This window comes from Corvus kubaryi, unplaced genomic scaffold, assembly GCF_017639235.1.
Source record: "Corvus kubaryi isolate FWS band 111438036 unplaced genomic scaffold, C.kubaryi_AGA036_p1.0 37394, whole genome shotgun sequence".
Taxonomy (NCBI): domain Eukaryota; kingdom Metazoa; phylum Chordata; class Aves; order Passeriformes; family Corvidae; genus Corvus; species Corvus kubaryi.
In genome coordinates this window covers 1,044,979-1,064,520 of record NW_024581133.1, presented here as the reverse complement: position 1 = coordinate 1,064,520, position 19,542 = coordinate 1,044,979, and the positions used below count along the sequence as shown (strand labels likewise).

General features: G+C 41.9%; 1 protein-coding gene across 3 annotated transcripts in view; it reads left to right on the top strand.

The window, feature by feature from the left end:
* Positions 1 to 13,682, top strand: part of MAPK6 (mitogen-activated protein kinase 6) — a 28,648-nt gene extending 14,966 nt beyond the window's left edge. The window contains exons 1-6 of one of the 3 annotated variants that reach the window (XM_042039825.1): positions 247 to 298; positions 4,578 to 5,791; positions 6,416 to 6,560; positions 9,720 to 9,884; positions 10,510 to 10,711; positions 11,313 to 13,682. In XM_042039825.1, the coding sequence (XP_041895759.1) occupies positions 5,237 to 5,791; positions 6,416 to 6,560; positions 9,720 to 9,884; positions 10,510 to 10,711; positions 11,313 to 12,411 (2,166 nt within the window). In that variant the 5' untranslated portion in view covers positions 247 to 298; positions 4,578 to 5,236 and the 3' untranslated portion in view covers positions 12,412 to 13,682. Of the gene's footprint in view, positions 1 to 246; positions 299 to 357; positions 448 to 4,577; positions 5,792 to 6,415; positions 6,561 to 9,719; positions 9,885 to 10,509; positions 10,712 to 11,312 lie in introns of those variants that run through there. The other 2 variants (XM_042039824.1, XM_042039823.1) reach the window with 2 other exon arrangements.
* Positions 13,683 to 19,542: the final 5,860 nt, after the last annotated feature.

Genomic DNA, 19,542 nt, shown 5'->3' with positions numbered 1-19,542 from the left:
GGCCGCGCCCGCCGGCCCCGGCACAGGCGGCCCCGGCCCGGCGCGGCCTGAAGGGCGTTTGAAGGTAGGGCTGCTCCGCGGCGGGGGCGCCGGGCCCGGGCTGCGCCCCCCGCGGCACGGAGGGAGCGGGTCCCTCGGCCCGGGCGGCCGGAGCAGCGGCGCGGGCGGGCGAGGCTGGCTCGGCCGGGGGGCGGCGGGAGGAAGGATGTTCTTTGCCGGGGGGGCCCGGCCCCCACCGCCTGCGGAAGTTTTGCTGCTGCATTCAGCGCAGTTCTCCGAGCCGGCAGATAGGGCGCAGGTACCGCTCGCTCCTGCTACCGGGCGCCCGCAGGCTCTGGGAACCTTTTGTGGGAAAAGTGACTTAATGCTCTTAATAAGTAGCTTGAAGCACCCGAAGGAAATGGCTTGAAGAGAGACTGCCCGAGTTTTTGCGATTTGGGAGAACAGGTACCCTTGCCTAGGCAGGCAGGATGCTCTCGCTTGTCGGGTGTAGGATGTGTCTCTTTTTCTGGCTAATTCAGTGCCGTTTGGGATCAGCCTGACAATGGCTGTTAATTATGTAGTGGAAAAAGAAACGGCGGTCGGCGTGTTGTCGTATGGCCAGTGCTGTTGCCAGCAAGCTTTTTATATAGATATGTGTGTGTATATATAAAAATAAAGTCGTCACAGCATTATGTGTTTATAAACCAGTTACAAATTCCGGAAAGTGGTGGCTTAAAATAGAGATGCATTTTGGTTTGGCAGTTGCTTTCAGAAAATGTGTGCTCCAAAGCTAAAATGGGAACTTTCATTTCAGCCCTTTGCTCTAGCTCAGTCCTTGTGTGGTTGTTATCTTGAATTCACTCTTGACTGGTTACCTGTTCAGCGGAACAGCAGATGGTAGCAGGTCTGCAGAGGTGCAGAAGGCTGTGGTTAGCTGATGGTGGGCTGTTCCTGGGGAGTTTTTATTACTATTATCTAAAGGGAGAACTAAACCATTTTTAAACACGATACAAAAAAGTGCTATGGGTTCTTGTGTGTTTTTACAGATCCTTCAGAAGATTTATAAACTAATAGTAACATTTGCTTACTGCCAGCACCGAATTCCCTAAACAGTGTGGGGAGCAAGTAGGAGGCTTTAGAAAGCAGCAGTTTCATGAGTTGGACGATGACTCACTCTGCCTACTGACTGCAACGTGGCTGATCTAAAAAAAAGTTCTTCTGTACCCCGTATATTTTTTAGTCAAAGGGATAGTACTTAGCAGGTTGTATAATGTGTCATTAGTCATTCTTGGTCTTTCTCCTGTGAGTAATAATTTGATCATTATATGGTCAGTGTAATCAAATTAACTGGTATCTTTAGTCTTATTTGTATTTCTGATAAAGTAAACATCTCATGCCTGCCTGTTTCGGTGTACATCCTGTTTCCTGAGAACTGTGATAAATCCACGTGCAGCAGTTGAGCATGTTTTGAAGGGGCTGCTTGCGCAATCCTGAAGCCGGTCAAGTGTGATGATCATCACTAGGGATGATTTCAAAGCCCTTCTGTGGGTTGCTTCTGTTACCCTCTCCCAGGAACTGACCCATTTTAAAACCACAGTTATAAACCACATAAGAAACCGGCATCTTTGTGTTTCCCTCTTTAAACTTTGTGTTTGAAGAAGGAGGAGTAAAAGTATCACTTATAAAAAACCTGGTAGTCTTGGAAAGGTGACAGCCTAGATGAAAATGTCAGTCCCTGCGTCAACAGCCTGTTCAGCACAAATTGGGATGATAAACCCCCCCTTTTTTACACAATAGTCCATTATACATTTCAAGTGGCTAGAACATGGGATTAAGTAATTTGCTCACAGATAGGAAGTTTGTAGCAGGATCAGGTCAAATGAAGGCTGCAGTGGGTTGGTTGCTTATGTTGTCAGCATTTGTTTTCTTAGCTAAATCACTCTGATTGTGGAGATCATTGCATGCTCTCTGAAAACATTGTAATTAGTGGTCACCTAAAGAAAGGATAAGTGTAAACTGGTGTTTAAAAAAAATGCATCATTTCAGAGATACAGAATGAAAATTTTAGGACTCCTACTACAGGAAGCAAGTGGGCAATAGCTCCCTTTCTCCCTGAAGCAGTCCTTTCATTGCTGCATTCAGTCATGGCAGTAGGGGGTAAGATCTGAGTTATGGCAGAGAGATGGTAGATCTTAATCTTTGCTGCTGATGGGCATCGTTTTGAATCTGTTCCTGGGCTGTTTAATGGAACTAGCTAAAAGAGAGGTTCCAGATGTGTCACACAGCTGGTGCAAACAGTTTCGGTATTGCTGCCTGTTGAAGGCATCAGCAGTGTGAAACAATAAGCCTAATTATGAGGCAGAATACAACTGGTTGTAGATGGTCCCAAGGATGTAAAATACAGCTTATTGCAGGGTAATTGAACAGAGGCCTTGGACCTCGAGTTAACGTGAAATTTGTAGTATTGGTACAAAAACTAATTTCCATAACAGCTGGGGGGGTGTTGGAATGAAAGGTGAATGGGGTGATGTAAACGCTTTTACAGGCAGCAGCTCAGAACAAGTTAACCTGAAAGTAGTGCGTGTGAGTGAGAAAATAGTTTCGAGTTTAAAAATGTTGAAATCAAGAGGCTAGACTTCTGGGTTTTATAATTGTGAACGGAGTTGGGTAGTCGCTGATGCTGTCCTCTTTAGGATAAATTTTACTTTTGTTCTTTTAGTAAATTCATGGCTATTTAAAAGGGGTCCTTACTCTAATGTCTTAATACTGGTAAAAATTCAAGGTAGTTTGAGGAAAAGTAGTAGTGTTACCTCACTGTGTTTGTGCTGAGGCTATAATAACCCTTGTAAAACACTGTTAAAAATTAGGATTCTTACCAATGTACAAAGAAAGGAATCTTAAGGCAATCTTAAGTCCCATGTGCTGAGTAGAGACAGCTCTGAAGATCACCCTTCTGGCAGGGTGTACCACATCAGTAGAGGGCAGCTCAGTGCTTTTCAGTTCAAAAATACTGCATTTAGTGATCTTTATTTAAAAATAAAAGCTGAGCAGAGGATATCATGTGTTTCCTTCTTCCCTGTGTTTGTCATGCTCTGTCCACGTACCTGGAGGCAGGTGGTGTGTGGCAGGAGGGCGTTGGGGCTGTGTCTTGGGGACAGTCAGGCTTGAGCCTAAGGAAGGGTAATATTTAAATATGTTGAAACAGTCTTGTTTCTGTTTGCCAGTGTGCCTTTTTTTCCTTTTTTTCTTTTTCTCTGTACAATTCTGATTACTTTAGTGAATTGAGGCCATTATTTAAAATATGTTAATAACTTGTCAGCTGCTCTTGCTGCTCTGTTAGGAGTGAGGAGACTTGTTTTGCCTGCTCCCAGTTGTCCCACTGAAATGCTAGCACTGTTCTAAAGGAAAACATTCATTCAATTAATTCTGAAGTGTTGGGATAGTGTGAAGACATTTACATTTAGGTAGAGAGCTGAGGGAAGAGCTGAAATGTGTTAATCTGAGGCTGAACAGAAGGCGACGCAGGGGTTTCATGTGACCTATACATGTTGGGGAAGAGCATGCCAGTGACTTGTAATGGAACTGCCCAAAGCTTACCACACTGTGTAGCCTACACTTCTGACTCTTCCCTTTGTGACGTTTTTGAGCTTTTAAAAGTGAGGATGTTGTACAAAAATGCACCATGTGGTCTTTATGACTGCATTCTGCTGTTGCTGACGGGAACTTACTGAGAAAATTGCCAGTTTGGTTTTTCATAAATAGTAGGTGAATTCATTACACTAATAAAAAATAAATGGTGTCTGAAAGAGCCCATATGTTAGGGAAAATGGTTGTAGAACATATTAGTTACTCTGTAAAATGTACTTGCTGCTTTTTCTCTGTAGTCTAGGTTGGATAAGTGTAGAAATAATTGATAAAGTAATAATATTTGATATGTATGAATTACCCCTGTGATTCCTGTAACAATGAGTCTATAGAGGCAAAGGTATTATTTGAGATGTTGGTAAATTTTATCCAAAATCACAAGGATTTAAGCTTTATAAGTGGCATTGGATGTGTGCTGTATATGCAGTAAATACTGGGAGTGTACAAGCTTTACCCTTTTCTTGTGACCAGTACCTAGTAACCTCTTATTATGGTGAAATAGTTAAACCTGATTTAGTTTTTGAATAAAAGTTTAGTGAAAAGGATTACTCCAAAATTTGCTGATGGATGCTAAGGATACTGTTGCTTCTGGCTTGTCTCTTAACAGCTCTCTTGGAGAATTACCAAGTTTGCTTTGTTAATCCCTTTATTAAGACTCAGGAGGATTGTTCACTGTGTGCTATATATTTTCAATAGATTACATCCAAAATGTTCACAATATACGTTTGGAAATGGTGGTTGGTCATTATTGCCAGTTTTCCTCTACGAGTGTGAAAAGTACATACGATTTCTAACTGGTTTAGCTTTTTTGATGGTTTATTATTTTTGTAACTGGACAGTAAATAAGTTGTGTTTCCAACTTATTTGGATAAGGACAAATCAATGAGTTGGGGGAGGAGGAAGACTTTTGTATGTGCTGGGGTACTGATCTATTTTTCTCTGCTTTTCAGGTTGCCACGGAGTAAAATGGATGGTAGCTTTGACTGTGATTGTGGTGAGCTGGAGCCACCTGATCATTAACAGAAGGCATCTTTTGTAAATCAAGAGCTGCCAGTTTCCCATTTAACTAGACTGTAAACAAAGAAGAGAAAAAGGAGGAAGGAGGAAGAAGGAAAAAAAATAGTGCTTACCAGCACCATAGAATGACGCTGCTCAGGACCAGTCCAACACTGAATGTATCTGCACTGTGAGGAGGAGGATGTTAATAGAAGCCTATTATGTGCATATTTATTCACATTTTTGTTAAATGTTAACCAGTTTAGCACAGTAGAGCTGAGTGCATAGTATGTCATTTCATTCCGTTTGAGTTTCTTGTGAGTATTTTCTTTAATGTCTGCAGAAATGCTGCACCTTTCTTGAACTATGAATGCTGCAATCTTTCTATCTTATGCTCGGTTTGAGTTCTAGAGCTTACAGGCTCTAAATTCAAGGGGACACAACAGGCCTGGCTGGCTCATAATGAAATGAGAGTGTCAAGAAACCATCTTGCAGTCAAAGCCAAGTGTTTCTTCTCCCTTTCTCTAAGACCTTTCCTTCAGATACCAGTGGAAGTGTCTCTGTGTGTTTACAGAAGCTTAGTAGTTTGAGGAAAAACGTAAAGAATTTTAAAATGGCGGAAAAATTTGAAAGTCTCATGAACATTCATGGTTTTGATCTGGGCTCTCGGTATATGGACTTAAAACCACTGGGCTGTGGTGGAAACGGCTTAGTTTTTTCTGCTGTCGATAATGACTGTGACAAAAGAGTAGCTGTCAAGAAAATTGTCCTTACAGATCCCCAGAGTGTTAAACATGCTCTACGTGAGATCAAAATTATTAGAAGACTTGACCACGATAACATTGTCAAAGTATTTGAAATTCTTGGTCCCAGTGGAAGCCAGTTAACAGATGACGTGGGCTCCCTGACAGAATTGAACTGTGTTTACATTGTCCAGGAATACATGGAGACAGATCTGGCTAATTTGCTAGAGCAAGGCCCTTTACTGGAAGATCATGCCAGACTTTTCATGTACCAGCTGCTACGTGGGCTCAAGTATATTCACTCTGCAAATGTTCTGCATAGAGATCTCAAACCAGCCAATCTTTTCATTAATACTGAAGACTTGGTGCTGAAGATTGGTGACTTTGGTCTTGCACGAATCATGGATCCTCATTATTCCCACAAGGTATGCAGAGAGTGGGAATATCTAAGTGACACACTGGTAACTGTGCCTTCTCAAAATAGTGTCTTTCTCCCTTTTGCACAGGTAGATAGGCTGTGGAAGGCCTGCTTAGCATGGTTTGGACTACTAGATAGGACTACTGCAAGCATAAAATAATTGTTTTTTATTAGATGGGTTCAGAAAAGCAGAGGTTTTAACAGTGAAGACAGAACCTGAGATTAAGAGCAACGTTTAGTGATGTAATTATAGAAGCCTTAGATAAGATTGTAAGTAGTGCATTCATAGTGCAAGTGTGGCTACTTTGGGGGATTGGTTCAGAGCCTCCTGGTCTAGATGTTTCACAAGAGAGTTCGGTATCATCTCTGCATTTATTTGGCATCTGGGAATAAGAAAGCTTTGCTGCAGTACCTCATTTGACTAATAAATGGTGTCATATTTCTATATCGTTACTATTCACTCACAGAGATATTTGTAAAGATAGACAGAAGGTTTGGTAGAACACACACAGTATAATCCCTGGGATCTTGAGACCAAAAATTCTTGTTAGTGGTGCATTAAAAAATAAGAAACAATTTTAAAAAAGCAAGTCTTAAAAATCTAATTAATTTTTTAAATTAATTTCATTAGGGCCATCTTTCTGAAGGATTGGTTACTAAATGGTACAGATCGCCCCGGCTTTTGCTTTCTCCTAACAACTACACTAAAGCCATTGACATGTGGGCTGCAGGTTGCATCTTTGCTGAAATGCTGACTGGGAAAACCCTCTTTGCAGGTGGGTAGAATAAAATCAGTGTGTATATTCATAAAAGGAGTGTTTTTGCTTAATTATCTTCCTCAGGAAAGATTGGTTCTCATGGCTAACATCAATAGTCATTGATGATCAGGATATGCTATATTATTATGCACTTATATAAACTATAAATTAGTGTATTTGTAAAGCAGAAGACATTTCAGTTTTGTTACTTGTATTGGTGTGTATTTAGATAAATATCACAATTTAGATAAATATCACAAAATTTAAATTAAGATTAATATCACAATATTTTAGATAAATATCACAAATTAATAAATATCACAATTTAATCACAAAATAAATATCAAAATTTAATTTAATGTAGAAGTCACACATGGTAAATCTGTCTGTAATTATGTTGAGTTAAATTTATTGATTGCCCAAGAAGTGTTCTGATACACATGTGAATTGGTGTATTCAGGGAATATTTGAAGATTATCAGTACCCTAAGTATCATATGCATAAAGATTATTTTTAATGTAGTCAACCTAATCGCTTCCTGCTTCTCTGTATTTTAAATTATGAAGCCCCAGGGGTATAGACTTAGTATTTAAAAGTGTAAAATTCAGTGCATTACAGCAAGGAAGTGTGCAACCTTCTACTGTTTCAGGTAAGCAATGCTCTGGTCTCATTGGGCACATCTATATTAGAGCTTTGGTTAGGATCAGGAGCGAATTTTTGGAGCAAATCTCTTGATGGCCATCTTGTACCATGTTGCTGACCTAGCTCAGAGTACAAACTAGAGCATTTTAGATAAAGTGAAATAGTCATTTGCACCGTAGGAGATCACCACCTGCTGACAAGCACTCGGTCTATGGGAGCAGATGAGTAAACTACTGAAGTACCTCTGAAGTGCTTATTTTTGTGCACCCTGGGGCCTCAGCAGCAGCTGTCTCATTCAGGCTCACTCTTGGATTTGCTCCTGTTGGCCTGAATTATAGGAGTAATACAGATAAAACCTCCAAGAGCTAAGCTTGCATTTCAGAGTTCACATTCCTTTAGACACATGTGGACTGAAAGCACATCTCTGCAGTAATTCTTAGCTTTGCATGAAAAGGCAATGGAATTGAGAGCTTCCTCCCATTAAGTACTGTTAATGGAGAGCTGTCACTTGGAAGCACTATTTGGTATAAATCAGTGATTAGTATGTGCAGAGGCTTCTCTTAACTTGCAGTGAGTTTTTCACTCTTTGAGTTACTAACTGCTGCAGTAATGTCCCCAGAGTATTAAATGCTTGGCTGATACAAGATTTATTAGGTTCCCATTGCATCGAGAACTTCTGCTGGCAAATAGTGACATAGTGGGAGAAAGTTGGCAGACTTCATCATTCAGCATAGATTGATCACAACTTGCCAGCATTTTGGCCTTTTTTTCTTTGAGTAGCATTGGTATTTGTCACAAATTTTTGTTGGCCCAGTAGCTGTGCAGAGAGTTAGAATTCTGTTAAAAAACTTGGTCTTTGTAACCAAAATCCTAAATTTGTAGACTTGTTTATATGCCTTAACTGCATTGTGTAGATACTTAGAAAAATATTTTAAATACAGATGTGCCCCTCTGAAAATTTAGCACTGCAATGGTTTTCTAATCTAAAGAAAAGTGGATTTCTTAACATCATGCATTTGGAAAGGGAAGATGGTTGGAGATATGTCAGTTATTCCGCCCTGAGATTCTGAATAAAGATCTTTTGCAGAGTTGTTCGGAGGGCTTGATTTGGTTAATTGCACCTTTCTGTCTACTTCTGAACCATCCCTTCGGAGTCGCTGTTCAGAAAGCTGATGAGAAGGAGGAATGCAGATTAATATTGCAGAATACCTGGGATAAGTGAGGGAAGGGAGGTTGAGGCAGAGGAATTCAGTAGCTTTTCCAAACAACTTCTCTACTACTTTGTTCTAAATGAATATTTTGGAATGGTTATTTTGCTGATAGTGAAAAGAAAGATGATTAATTTTTAGGATGGTACTAATTACGGAGTAGAATGTTTTTCCAGCAAATTACAAGCAACATAACATCTGATAGATCGTATTAAGTAATTTGTTGTAGTCTGAAGTAGAACAAAACAGCTCTTTCAGTCCAGTAGAGAAGTTAACACGAGGCAGTACTGATTCATTTGGGGAACATAGAAGATCTGTCAGATTTTCTGCAGTGACTTTGGCTCAGTTTTTCTAGTCACCTGGCAGGTGTGTGGTAGGATGTCCAGTGCAGACTGCTGTGCTGTGCAGGCGCTGAAGTGAACCAAGAGTGTGGAGGTTTGGAGATGGTCCAATCTCTTGCTGGCCCCATTTATTTTTATACTTAATGTCACATACATCAGTGTGGCTTGTGATTGCCCAGAGCTGCTTGGTGAAGGAAGGAAATGCTGCCATGCAATTAATCCTATATAGTTTCATCTGCTTGTTGAATCTCTAGGGTCCTACATCCTTCTTGGAGCTGAACAACAAGCTGAAGTTGACACGCTGTATTTCTGGGTACTCCAGTACTGAATATAGATGCTGTTCATTATTCAGAATTGACCTGCTGTATAGGCCCTTATTGTTCTTACCCAGGGAAACTTCAGGTAGTGCTAAAAGGGTACTATAATTTTAATTGTAATACAGTACTTTATTTAAAAAGGATATCGTTCTGTGTAACTGACAGGTGATTTTTGTCTTGCAGTTAATGCAGGATTTCAGAGTAGAATATTAATACAAATGGTTGTCGCCTGTAAGACGTCTTTCTGAGCAAAACCACTACTGTTTTTATTAATAAGGGACATATAATTCAAAGTGAGGTCAAATACTAGATTAATTTAGGTGGATCAGTTGAAAGGGGAGGATTGCAGTATATAGCATATAACAAAAAGGATATTGCTGTAGAGTACCTCATCCATGGTGAAAACACCCTTACAAAAGCTTAAGGTTAGGTCTCTTTATCTGTGAGTAGCAGCTCTGTAATTCTTCATATGCCACAGCATTTCTTGAGAGCTCTTCAGATTTATTATCATTTAAATTCAGAGCTTCAGCCTTTCCTCTGTTGCAGGAGATTATAATCTTTTCCTGGAAATAGCTGCTCAGAGCACAAAATTTTGACGTGCCTTTCCTATACAGGGATCAGAAATGTTGTAAGTTGAAATGGCAGCTTGTCTTTTCTCTTGCTGCTTAGGTGCACATGAACTTGAACAGATGCAGTTGATTCTAGAATCAATTCCTGTTGTACATGAGGAGGACCGTCAGGAGCTTCTCAATGTAATTCCAGTTTACATTAGAAACGATATGACTGAGCCACACAAACCTTTAACTCAGTTGCTTCCAGGCATCAGTCCTGAAGGTAAGTAATTAAGAAAACCCCTTGTTTTGATGTTTCAAAATAATCAGATAGTGTGCAACTTCGAGGTGCAGGTGTGTGATAGTTAAAAGCAAGTTTCAGTTAGAAGAATCTGTGTTCTCTGAAGAAGGATTGTCTTCCGCTGTAATAAAATTACTTCCATGCTGGCTGCTTGGTCATCTTTAGAGTAGAACTGTGAATCTCTGCTGGACCTCTTTGCACTGGAATTGCTCTGGTTTGGGACACTGGCCTTTTAAATGCAAGGAAACATTGGAATGGAGTCAGTATAGGACTGTCTTTCAAATGTTTTTAAAAGACAGTTCCCCAGCCAAAGCAACAGCAGTGTTTCCTGGTAGCCATTGGTGGATACTGATGCAGCTTGAAGCTTTCTGTCTCTTGCTGTTTTTTCATGCTTTAAGTTTAATTATGGTTGATCTTAGATTTGACCTCTACTCCCCTCTCTTTCTGATGGCTAATGGATGCGCATTTGGCACTGTACTGTCAGGAGCTGATTCTTCACACGCAGCTACTTTGAAACAACTGCAGGGCTCTAGAGCAAAGCACTCACCTTAATATTAAGTTCTAAATGTCTGAAATTTCCCATTTAATGGTATTTTTTTCTCTACAGCACTGGACTTTCTGGAGCAAATTTTGACATTTAGTCCCATGGATCGATTGACAGCAGAAGAAGCTTTGTCCCATCCTTACATGAGCATCTATTCCTTTCCAACGGATGAGCCTATTTCAAGTCATCCTTTTCACATTGAAGATGAGGTTGATGATATTCTGCTAATGGATGAAAGTCACAGCCATATTTATAATTGGGAAAGGTAAATTTATCACTTACTGTGGTAACATAACTGGATGGCTTTGTGCTTGAAGTGGCATTGCTTTATGGGCACTATTTCCTTTTCTGCTTGTTTCTTCTTCTTGAGTGGACCTGAAAATAAAATTTTCCCTTACAAGCATTGTCACTGGATTTATAATCCATTAGACAAGACTTGGAGATGCCGATGGATTCCTGAGCTACACTCAGGACTCTAGAATCTAAAGTTAATATTTCCATTCTTTTTTTCTTCCCCAAAATATTTCTCTAAAAATAAACTATGTTTAAAGGGAGTTTTAATTATGATTGTCTCGTCTAATGCTTAGTGCATGTTATATTAAAGAGATTTCACAGTAGCCATCTTACTTTAGAAAGTACTTTACACACTTTAGAAAGATTTCTGTAAATGAAATGAGCTATTGTATGTAATTCAGTTGCTTTATGCCAGATTAAATTAAAAACCTGGAAGAGGTACCCCGTTGGATTAAGGAAAAACTTTGTGTTGAATTGTCATTATTTTGTAAGGGAATTTCTAAGTTTAACTGTCTCTGTCTTGGGAGATAGAAGACTTCTTAGCTGCTAACACTTAGGAAATTGTTTTACAGATTCCATGAAAGTCAGTTCTCAGACCATGACTGGCCTATTCATAATAACTATGAAGCTGATGAAGTTCAGCGTGATCCAAGGGCTCTTTCTGATGTTACTGATGAAGAAGAAGTGCAAGTAGATCCTCGCAAATATTTGGATGGAGATCGTGAAAAGTACCTGGAGGATCCTGCCTTTGACACCCACTTCTCTACTGAGCCTTGCTGGCAGTACTCAGATCACCACGAAAACAAGTATTGTGATCTGGAATGTAGTCACACTTGCAATTACAAAATGAGGTCATCTTCATACCTAGATAATTTAGTTTGGCGAGACAGTGAGGTTAACCATTACTATGAGCCCAAGCTTATTATAGATCTGTCAAACTGGAAGGAACAAAGCAAAGAAAAGTCTGACAAGAAAGGCAAGTCTAAATGTGAAAAGAATGGGTTGGTGAAAGCTCAGATAGCGCTTGAGGAAGCATCACAGCAACTTGTTGAAAAAGAAAGGGAGAAGAATCAGGGGTTTGACTTTGATTCTTTCATAGCAGAAACCATCCAGCTTAGTTTACAACATGAGTCTACTGATGTTGATAAATTAAATGACTTGAACAGTTCAGTGTCTCAGATAGAGTTGAAAGGAATAATATCAAAGTCGGTAAGCAGAGAGAAGCAGGAGAAAGGAATGGCCAATTTGGCACAGTTAGAAGCTCTGTACCAAACTTCTTGGGACAGTCAGTTTGTCAGTGGTGGGGAGGGGTGCTTCCTCATAGACCAGTTCTGTTGTGAAGTAAGGAAAGATGAACAAGTTGAAAAAGAAAATACTTACACCAGTTACTTGGACAAATTTTTTAGTAAGAAAGAAGATGCTGAAATGCTAGAACCTGAGCCAGTAGAAGAGGGGAAGCTTGGGGAGAAGGAAAGAGAAGAGAGCTTTCTCAGTAACAGTGGAGAGCTCCTCTTCAACAAGCAGCTTGAGGCCATAGGTATTCCTCAGTTCCACAGCCCTGTTGGTTCACCTCTGAAGTCAATCCAGGCCACACTAACGCCTTCTGCTATGAAATCATCTCCCCAGATTCCCCACAAAACCTACAGCAGCATTCTGAAACATCTAAACTAAAACACTCAGCAGACATTTCTTTTATATTCATGAGATGTGTTTGTCTTTTTTTATTACTAGTGTAAGTAATTTTTTTACTTGAATCAGATGGTGTAATTTTGGTATGGATTTCATTAGTTTTCTGTTTACCATTGTTTTTACAATCCAGAATTACTTTCTATACATGAGTTAGTTTTGTTTTTAAACTGGCATGTCGTTTGCACACAAAATTAAAGAATAGAGCAAAATAATGCAAAATGCAGGAGGTAACAAAAAAATGCACTAAACCAAGTAAAAAAACATTCTCTCAGTAAAACAGTGTCCATGTTTTGCAGAAAAAGAACCTTGCCTTGAAATTTACACAGTGAGACTGTACATAATTGCATGAGAATATCTATTTTTCCCAAAACATTTTTTTCATTCATGCGTATTTTAGAGTTTTTCATACTGTACACATTTCTTAGACACATGATACCAGCAGCAACTGAAATGAATGCAGAATTTGGTACGCATGTGTTATCTACCTCAAGGTAACAGCAGTATGTGGCAAAACATTAACCACCCATAGTGCTTCTCATTATGCACTTCTATTTAGCCAGCATTATTGTAGTAGCTATTCCTGTTGAAAATCATTCAATATTTATAAATGTTCTGGTATGCATTCTTTATAGTGAAGTGTTAATATGCAGCACTTTTATTTATTTTAGCAAATAATTATATTTCTGTAATTATAGAAAGTCAATTTTTGAGTTACTTTTCAGATACAAGTTTTTGTTTAGCACTATGGTTTTATTGCCTACATAGCTGGATATATATTAACATCAGCTTATTCTGAGGCTATCCAATACATTTTTACTTTTATTTTTTAGTTTTCATTTCAAGTAAAGCACTCACTGTGTATAGGAATTTGTAATTGGAGGTGCTTGATCTCTACAAAAGAAATTAGGAATTGCTTTATTATCAAATGCTCCTAGAAGTCTTAATTGTGTTCATTTTTTAAAAATTTTGTAATGTTAGTTGTGTGCATGGAAATAATTAAGGTACAACATTACTGTAGGTTAAAGTTCTATATGGTGAGACATTTTGTTTTTACTGTATGTTTTTACTGAATGATTCCTGTCCCACTCCCAACCCCCCTCAAAAGCAGGCATGAATAAAATTAGGTTAAATATAGCATGTAGCATCTCGGTCTTTTGAAAATTTGTTTTACCTTCTGATTTTTTGAAATACTGGATGTATCATTGGCTCCCCTGTTTAAAACTAAAAACAAATAAAAACATGGCCAGCAAAAATGGCTGTTTGTGATGCTTTGTACACACCCTGCCAGATGAAGAGGGGCTGCTGTGCTGCAGCTGGGAGAGTTGTGGGGGTCACTGCCTAACCCAGGGTGCTCATGGAAGCATGAGGGACTCTCCCTGGCAGTGCCTCTGCTGGGGATGCAGCATTCGGGAAGGGGACTCCCAGGGAGTTTCCTTCTGTCCTGGTGCCTGCAGCCTGTACTGAGCAAAATCCCGTGCAGGGGTGTGGCTGTGAAAGCACAAATACACAGTGGTGTCCATAACCATTTTTGTTGTAAGAAACACACTCTGAAAGTCAATTCAGTGACCAAAGGTACTGTTTTTATCGATGTTTTAGACTGCTTAGTGTTAAAGGAAAAGCTGCTGCAAGTGGCTGCAAGCACCTTTGCGTTGCTGGCAGCCTGGAGTGAAGGTGAGCGGGTTCCTCAGCCAAGAGCCTGGCTGGAGCACCTCCAGGAGGAGGTTTTGGGAGCATGACCAGGTGACTCCTATGGGATCTTTCAAAATGTGCAGCTCAGGTCTCTGTTGCAGGAAGCCTTAGAAAGTTCGTGTTTCTCTTCCAGTTCCTCCCATCACAGCCGTTCCAGAGGGAGCTAATTGACTGTACAATGAAGCTGTATCTTCTGGCAAACTCCAGCTTTTCCTATGACTCTTTTAGTTCCTCCAGATTTTTCCATCCCTGCTCCTCTGGCAGCTAGCACAGCTGCTACTGGCCTAAACCAAGGATCTGCCCCTGCAGTGTGGCACAGGACGGGCACCTGGGGAGAGGGGACAGGGTCTGTGTCCTTGGGCACAGTCCCTGGACGTTTATGCAGCCACAGCAGTGGGGTGTGGGGCTGTAGGGAGGGGAGTGACCACCTGCCCTCTCCAGGCAAGGGACTGTTCTCAAGGGCTGTGGGGGTTTTTGTTGAGATTGGATGAAAGCAGTGGGTGGGAAGTGTGGAAGAAATGGAAACAAAATTCAGCTTAAAAACACATCTTGTACAAATGAAGTATCTTCTTGATTTGTTTTTGATTCCTTTTTTTTTTAAGAACTTAAGTGAAACCAGTACTTAAGAAGCCTGTAAGGGTACAAAGGGAACATTTTACACTAAAAGGGAGGGGAGAGTCGAGTGTTGAGCCTAAACCCAGCGTGGTGCTTCATTACCTTGGTCTTCTACCTGTGCTGGGGAAGCAACACTGTACAGGCTGTGCTGCCTGCTTTGGTGCAAACCCTGCTCTCTCAACAGCCTCCATCCATGGGTCCCTGGAGGGTGCAGCTGGGCACTCGAGATTATTAAGTAGAAAGAATTCCCTAAGTGGAGACAAAAGTGTTTGGTAAGGACCAGGCAAAGTGAAATCACTGCTAGGAAGTGAAGGTGCTCTGGGTGTGGTGCTGGGCTCTCCCTTGGCAAAGTGTGGGAGTGTTGTGTTGGAAGAACAGCCTGCAGAAAGTGCAGGGTGTCACAGGTTCTTCCCGTGGGGTGGAAGGTGGTTCCTGCCCTGGGCTCATCAGCCATACCTATCCCTGCAGGAAAGAGCAGGTCAGTCACTTTGGCTGTGACCTAGCAACAGCATTGTCTTTAGAAACAAAAAAGAAGAGGCTTGAATTATGAACCAGATAAAGGGACCACTGTTTCACACCAAGCTGCTTGCCAAGTACAATGGAACACCCTTATTTAACAAAAAAGCAAATAAGAAATGAGAACATTAACCATCTTTTAAAAGTACCCTTTCTTCTCTAGGTGGCCTTTGGTTAAAAGGCAGCATTTTAAAGTACATTTAACAAGAGCTTCAGCTAGAAGTGATGTTTACAACAGACCAGGACAGAGCCTTTTACGCATCCTGTCATCAAGTGAGATCTAATAATTGCTGAACAGTTTGTTCTGATCAAGAGTTCTCAGCCACGGTCAGTTAGCTGTCTCACAATTGCATTTAATTTTAATTAAATCAGAGTTGCTATAGATAGTCTTAGCTATTTTTATAGGACTTTGCCCACGCTGCTGGTAGTGGTGTGATGACAGTGTGAGCAGCACGGCTCAGCTGGTGTTTGCTGTGAGCAGAGCTGTTCTGCTGGGCCTGCAGGCTGGGTGTGGGGTTCTGTGAGCCAGCCGGGCACCGGGGCATGCCCTGCTGCTGCTGCCCCTCCTCTGCCCTGCTCAGCAGGGCCCCTGTACCTGCAGCTGAGGGCTCTCTGCCTACAGCAAAACCTGTGTGCTTTGATGGACATTGTCACCTTGCTATTGCTTTTTCTGTGCTGCAGAAGCTCTTAGGGTTGTGCCTGGTGCATCCTTTTAAAGCCTTGCCAAGTTCCCACTTTGATCCAGCTGATTGCTTGGAGGCACTGGTTTATGAACAGGTTTTTAATGCCTTTTTTACATGTGGGAGGCATCTACCAGAGAGGTTTTTTTCCATATGGAACTAATGTTGCTCTGAAACTGGTTTTGCTATTTTGTTCTGTCCCCTTCTAACTGCTGCAACAGTTGGGGAGGCAGGAGCTTTTCCACATGTGGACTTTCATCCTCTACTGTACACATGTGTATACTGCAAACCCCAGAGAAATGTAGGCAGGGTCCTGAGGAATTCAATGGCACATTGCAGTGTAATTATTTCTGGATATCAGGAGGAAAAGCATCCTTGAGCTAAATCTGCTTCCACAAGTCTTCTTTTCTTTATTTATACTCATGTTTCTTTCCTGCTGCTGAGATCTGGAAGTGCTTGTCAGGCCTTCAGCTGGGTTTTACACATAATTGAACAGTAACCTTTGTTCTTCCAAAGATGCAATCCTGAGCAACAGCAGCCCTGAACCAATTTGCTCCTTACTCCTTGAGTTAGTTCTTACAAAATCCTGTAAATTCTTGTTTGCTGTTCTGCCACTGTTTGCGTCAGACCTGAGCTGAACAACCTGGGAAGTAATGCCACAGGGTATTTAGCAACAAGCAAATAATCCAGATCACCGCTGGCACCCAGCACCCGGCCTTCCATTCCAGTGTCTCTATCTTTGAAATGGTTATCTGCTCACGCTGAGTGGTATTTGACAACTCCCTAAAATATGGGCTGTTGAAAAGTTCAGAGGCTGCTCTTGGCTGGGAGGCAGCAGGGCTGATAGGGTGATTTGTGGGTTGCAGGCCATGTGCAGAGGGAGCTGTGCCCAGCAGCCCCTGGGGACGGGGTAATGGCCGGGTATGGCCACGCTCTGCAAATAGCTGGCTCGGGAGCTGGCAGCAGCCACACGTGTCATTTGCTTTCCTCAGGAATCTGTCTGCTGCATCCTGACTGCAGAGCAGCCCTTCTATAGAGAACTCTGATAATAAAATACCTTTTGTAATCTGTGTGCTGGGCTACTGCAGCCAAAATTACTTTTAACCTTTATGTCACCCGGCCTGGGTTGCTACGTGTGGAATGAAATACCAAAGGGTGCGTTTGGCAGCTGGGGGGGACAGGGAACTTGTGACTTGTCCTGCCTCAGAGCCAGCAATTCCATTGCCCTTCAGCTCCCAGCTTTGGCTCCCTCGTTCCTGGCACAAAGGTGCTGGGAGGCGACGCCTGCACTCAGGAGCTGAGTAAGAGCAGGGCTGTAGGGAAAGGGAGCAGGGAAGGGCTTTTCCATCCGTCCCTGGGGACTCAGGTTAGTCCACACCTGCATCCAGTCGGTGTTTCTAGAACACAGAGCCACGACTGAGTTGGTGGCTGATGGTTTGATGGGTTTTCTTCAGTTTTAGCATTGGTAGAAGGCTGACATATTTTGACCTAATTTGGTATATTTCTGCATTACTTGTGTCTTAGCTTACGCTTTCCATTTTTCCAGATTTCTTGTAAATTTTGGTTTACCCTTATTATATTCTTCTGGTAATCATTCATGGCTGAATACAGTCCAAGGCCTGTGGGCAGTGCCTTGCCTGCTTGGTTAGTGACCACTGGCCACTCTCAGAACACATGTGAGGCCTAATAACATACAGGCTTTCCTTTATATCTGAATTTTCCTCAAGCCCTGTCCCAGGGCTCTGGTGCCGTGTAGTGTGGAAGCTTCTTTGCCACACTAATCCCACAGTGGCTGGTGCAAGGTAAGTGTAAACCTCATCATTTTTCTGTGTCATCATCTCCACAGCATCTTCCCAAAAAGCAAGTGTAGCCAGGGTACAATTTCTGCTTTACAAGATTGTTGACCTTTTAGTTTGCAGCTCAGGCTTCAGCAATGGATGCTCCAAAACCAGACTCAGGCAATGAAAGGATATCTTCTCATCTCCAGCTTTTCAGACTGGATTAGACCTTAAATCTTCAGTGCTAGAGGCTACAGAGAAACAATGCCTCAATTTAATGTCTGTCTTGAAGTTCATCATCTATAAGGATTTAAAGCATAGACCTGAATAACTGAATGACAGGTTTATTGTGACTTCTGTGTTTGTTTGGATACAGATTTAAACAGTACAGCTCTTGAAATAGCTGGGTAACTAGCAGAAATATTCTTAAAGCCTATGATTAAGAAAGCAGATGGGTTTGGTTTTTGTTTTGTATCATATTTGTCCCAGATATTTTCTGCTATTGTTACAGTCTTAGCAGATTTGATGTTGACACATTGAAAGATTAAATTACTTCTAAATACTAAATTATCTTTCAGACCCTTACACATGACATTTCACTGGTTTTCCATGATTCTTTATTTTCTTTTTACTTGCTTTTATACAGAGAGACCCTCAGGTGTTTGAGCCTCTCAGTTTTACATTACACCTAGCCCTGTGAAGCAGCAAGGTGCCAGTGTATTGCAGTGTAGAGTGGACAGGAATGTCCTCTGGGATTGCTGGCATTTATATCTGTATTTCTATTGGCCTTGTAACCGCATCACCCAGAGCACAGCATCCACTTCCAGCAAGGCAGGGCAAAAAACCTGTGACTGCCTTATGGACCTGCACAGGGCAAGGAGATTCATCATCCAGGACAGAGCAAACCCAGGAGGAAAGCAAACCCTGGAAGCCAAAGTGGAGCTCTGGCAAGCTGGGCAGCCATGGAGTGGCTCACTGTTTGCAGCTGGAGCATGGAAGAGGCTGGCTGCCCGCAGCTGTGTGGCTCTTGGATGGTTAAATCAGTACCTTGCAGCATTTCTCCTGCCCTGATAAAACCATAATCACATCAGCAGTGGAGCAGGTGTTTTGGTTCTTCAGCCAACACAGAGAAAAATATGAAAGCAGAGTTGCTAGAGCAATTTACTGGCCAAGTGGACTCAAAATGACTTGCTGTAGGCAGCTGGGTGGCCGTGGTGGGTCAGCAGTAGGTACAGCACCAGCAGTAGAGAGGAGCCGGGTGTGACCAGGGCAGAGTCCAGCTCATCCTCCAAAGTGCTGGTGCAGCCCAGGGAGGAGGTTTCCGCCCTGCTTGCCAGGAATTGCAGCCTGCGTTGGCATGGGCAGGAGGAAAAATATGATGGGAAACAGGAAGATTAAAATAATCCCAGTGAAAACAGGATGTTGGAAAGCTGGTAACAGAGTGGGGCTGCAGGGCTGGCTGGCTGCAGAGGGCTGCTGGGAGCAGGGAGGCTCTCACACAGGCGGTTTGGGGCAAAACACCCTCTTCTCACATGTTTGTAGGTCCACACCAAAGCCCTGAGGCAGAGGCAGCACAGCTCTGCTGGCATCAGACTGGTATCTTGTGTTCCCCAAAATACGACTGATTATGGCTATTTACACTGATGTGTTCACTCACCTTCTCTCAACACCTGCTTGAATTCTTTTTTTGTTGGATGAAGGTCATAAACCATTCCCTACAACACATCAGCCTGGCATCACATTTATTTAACAGATAGGACCTGCCAGGCAGGGATGGAGCTGTTCCAGAGCCCGGCTGCCAGCAGGGAGCTGGGTATCTCCCTGCTGATCACAGC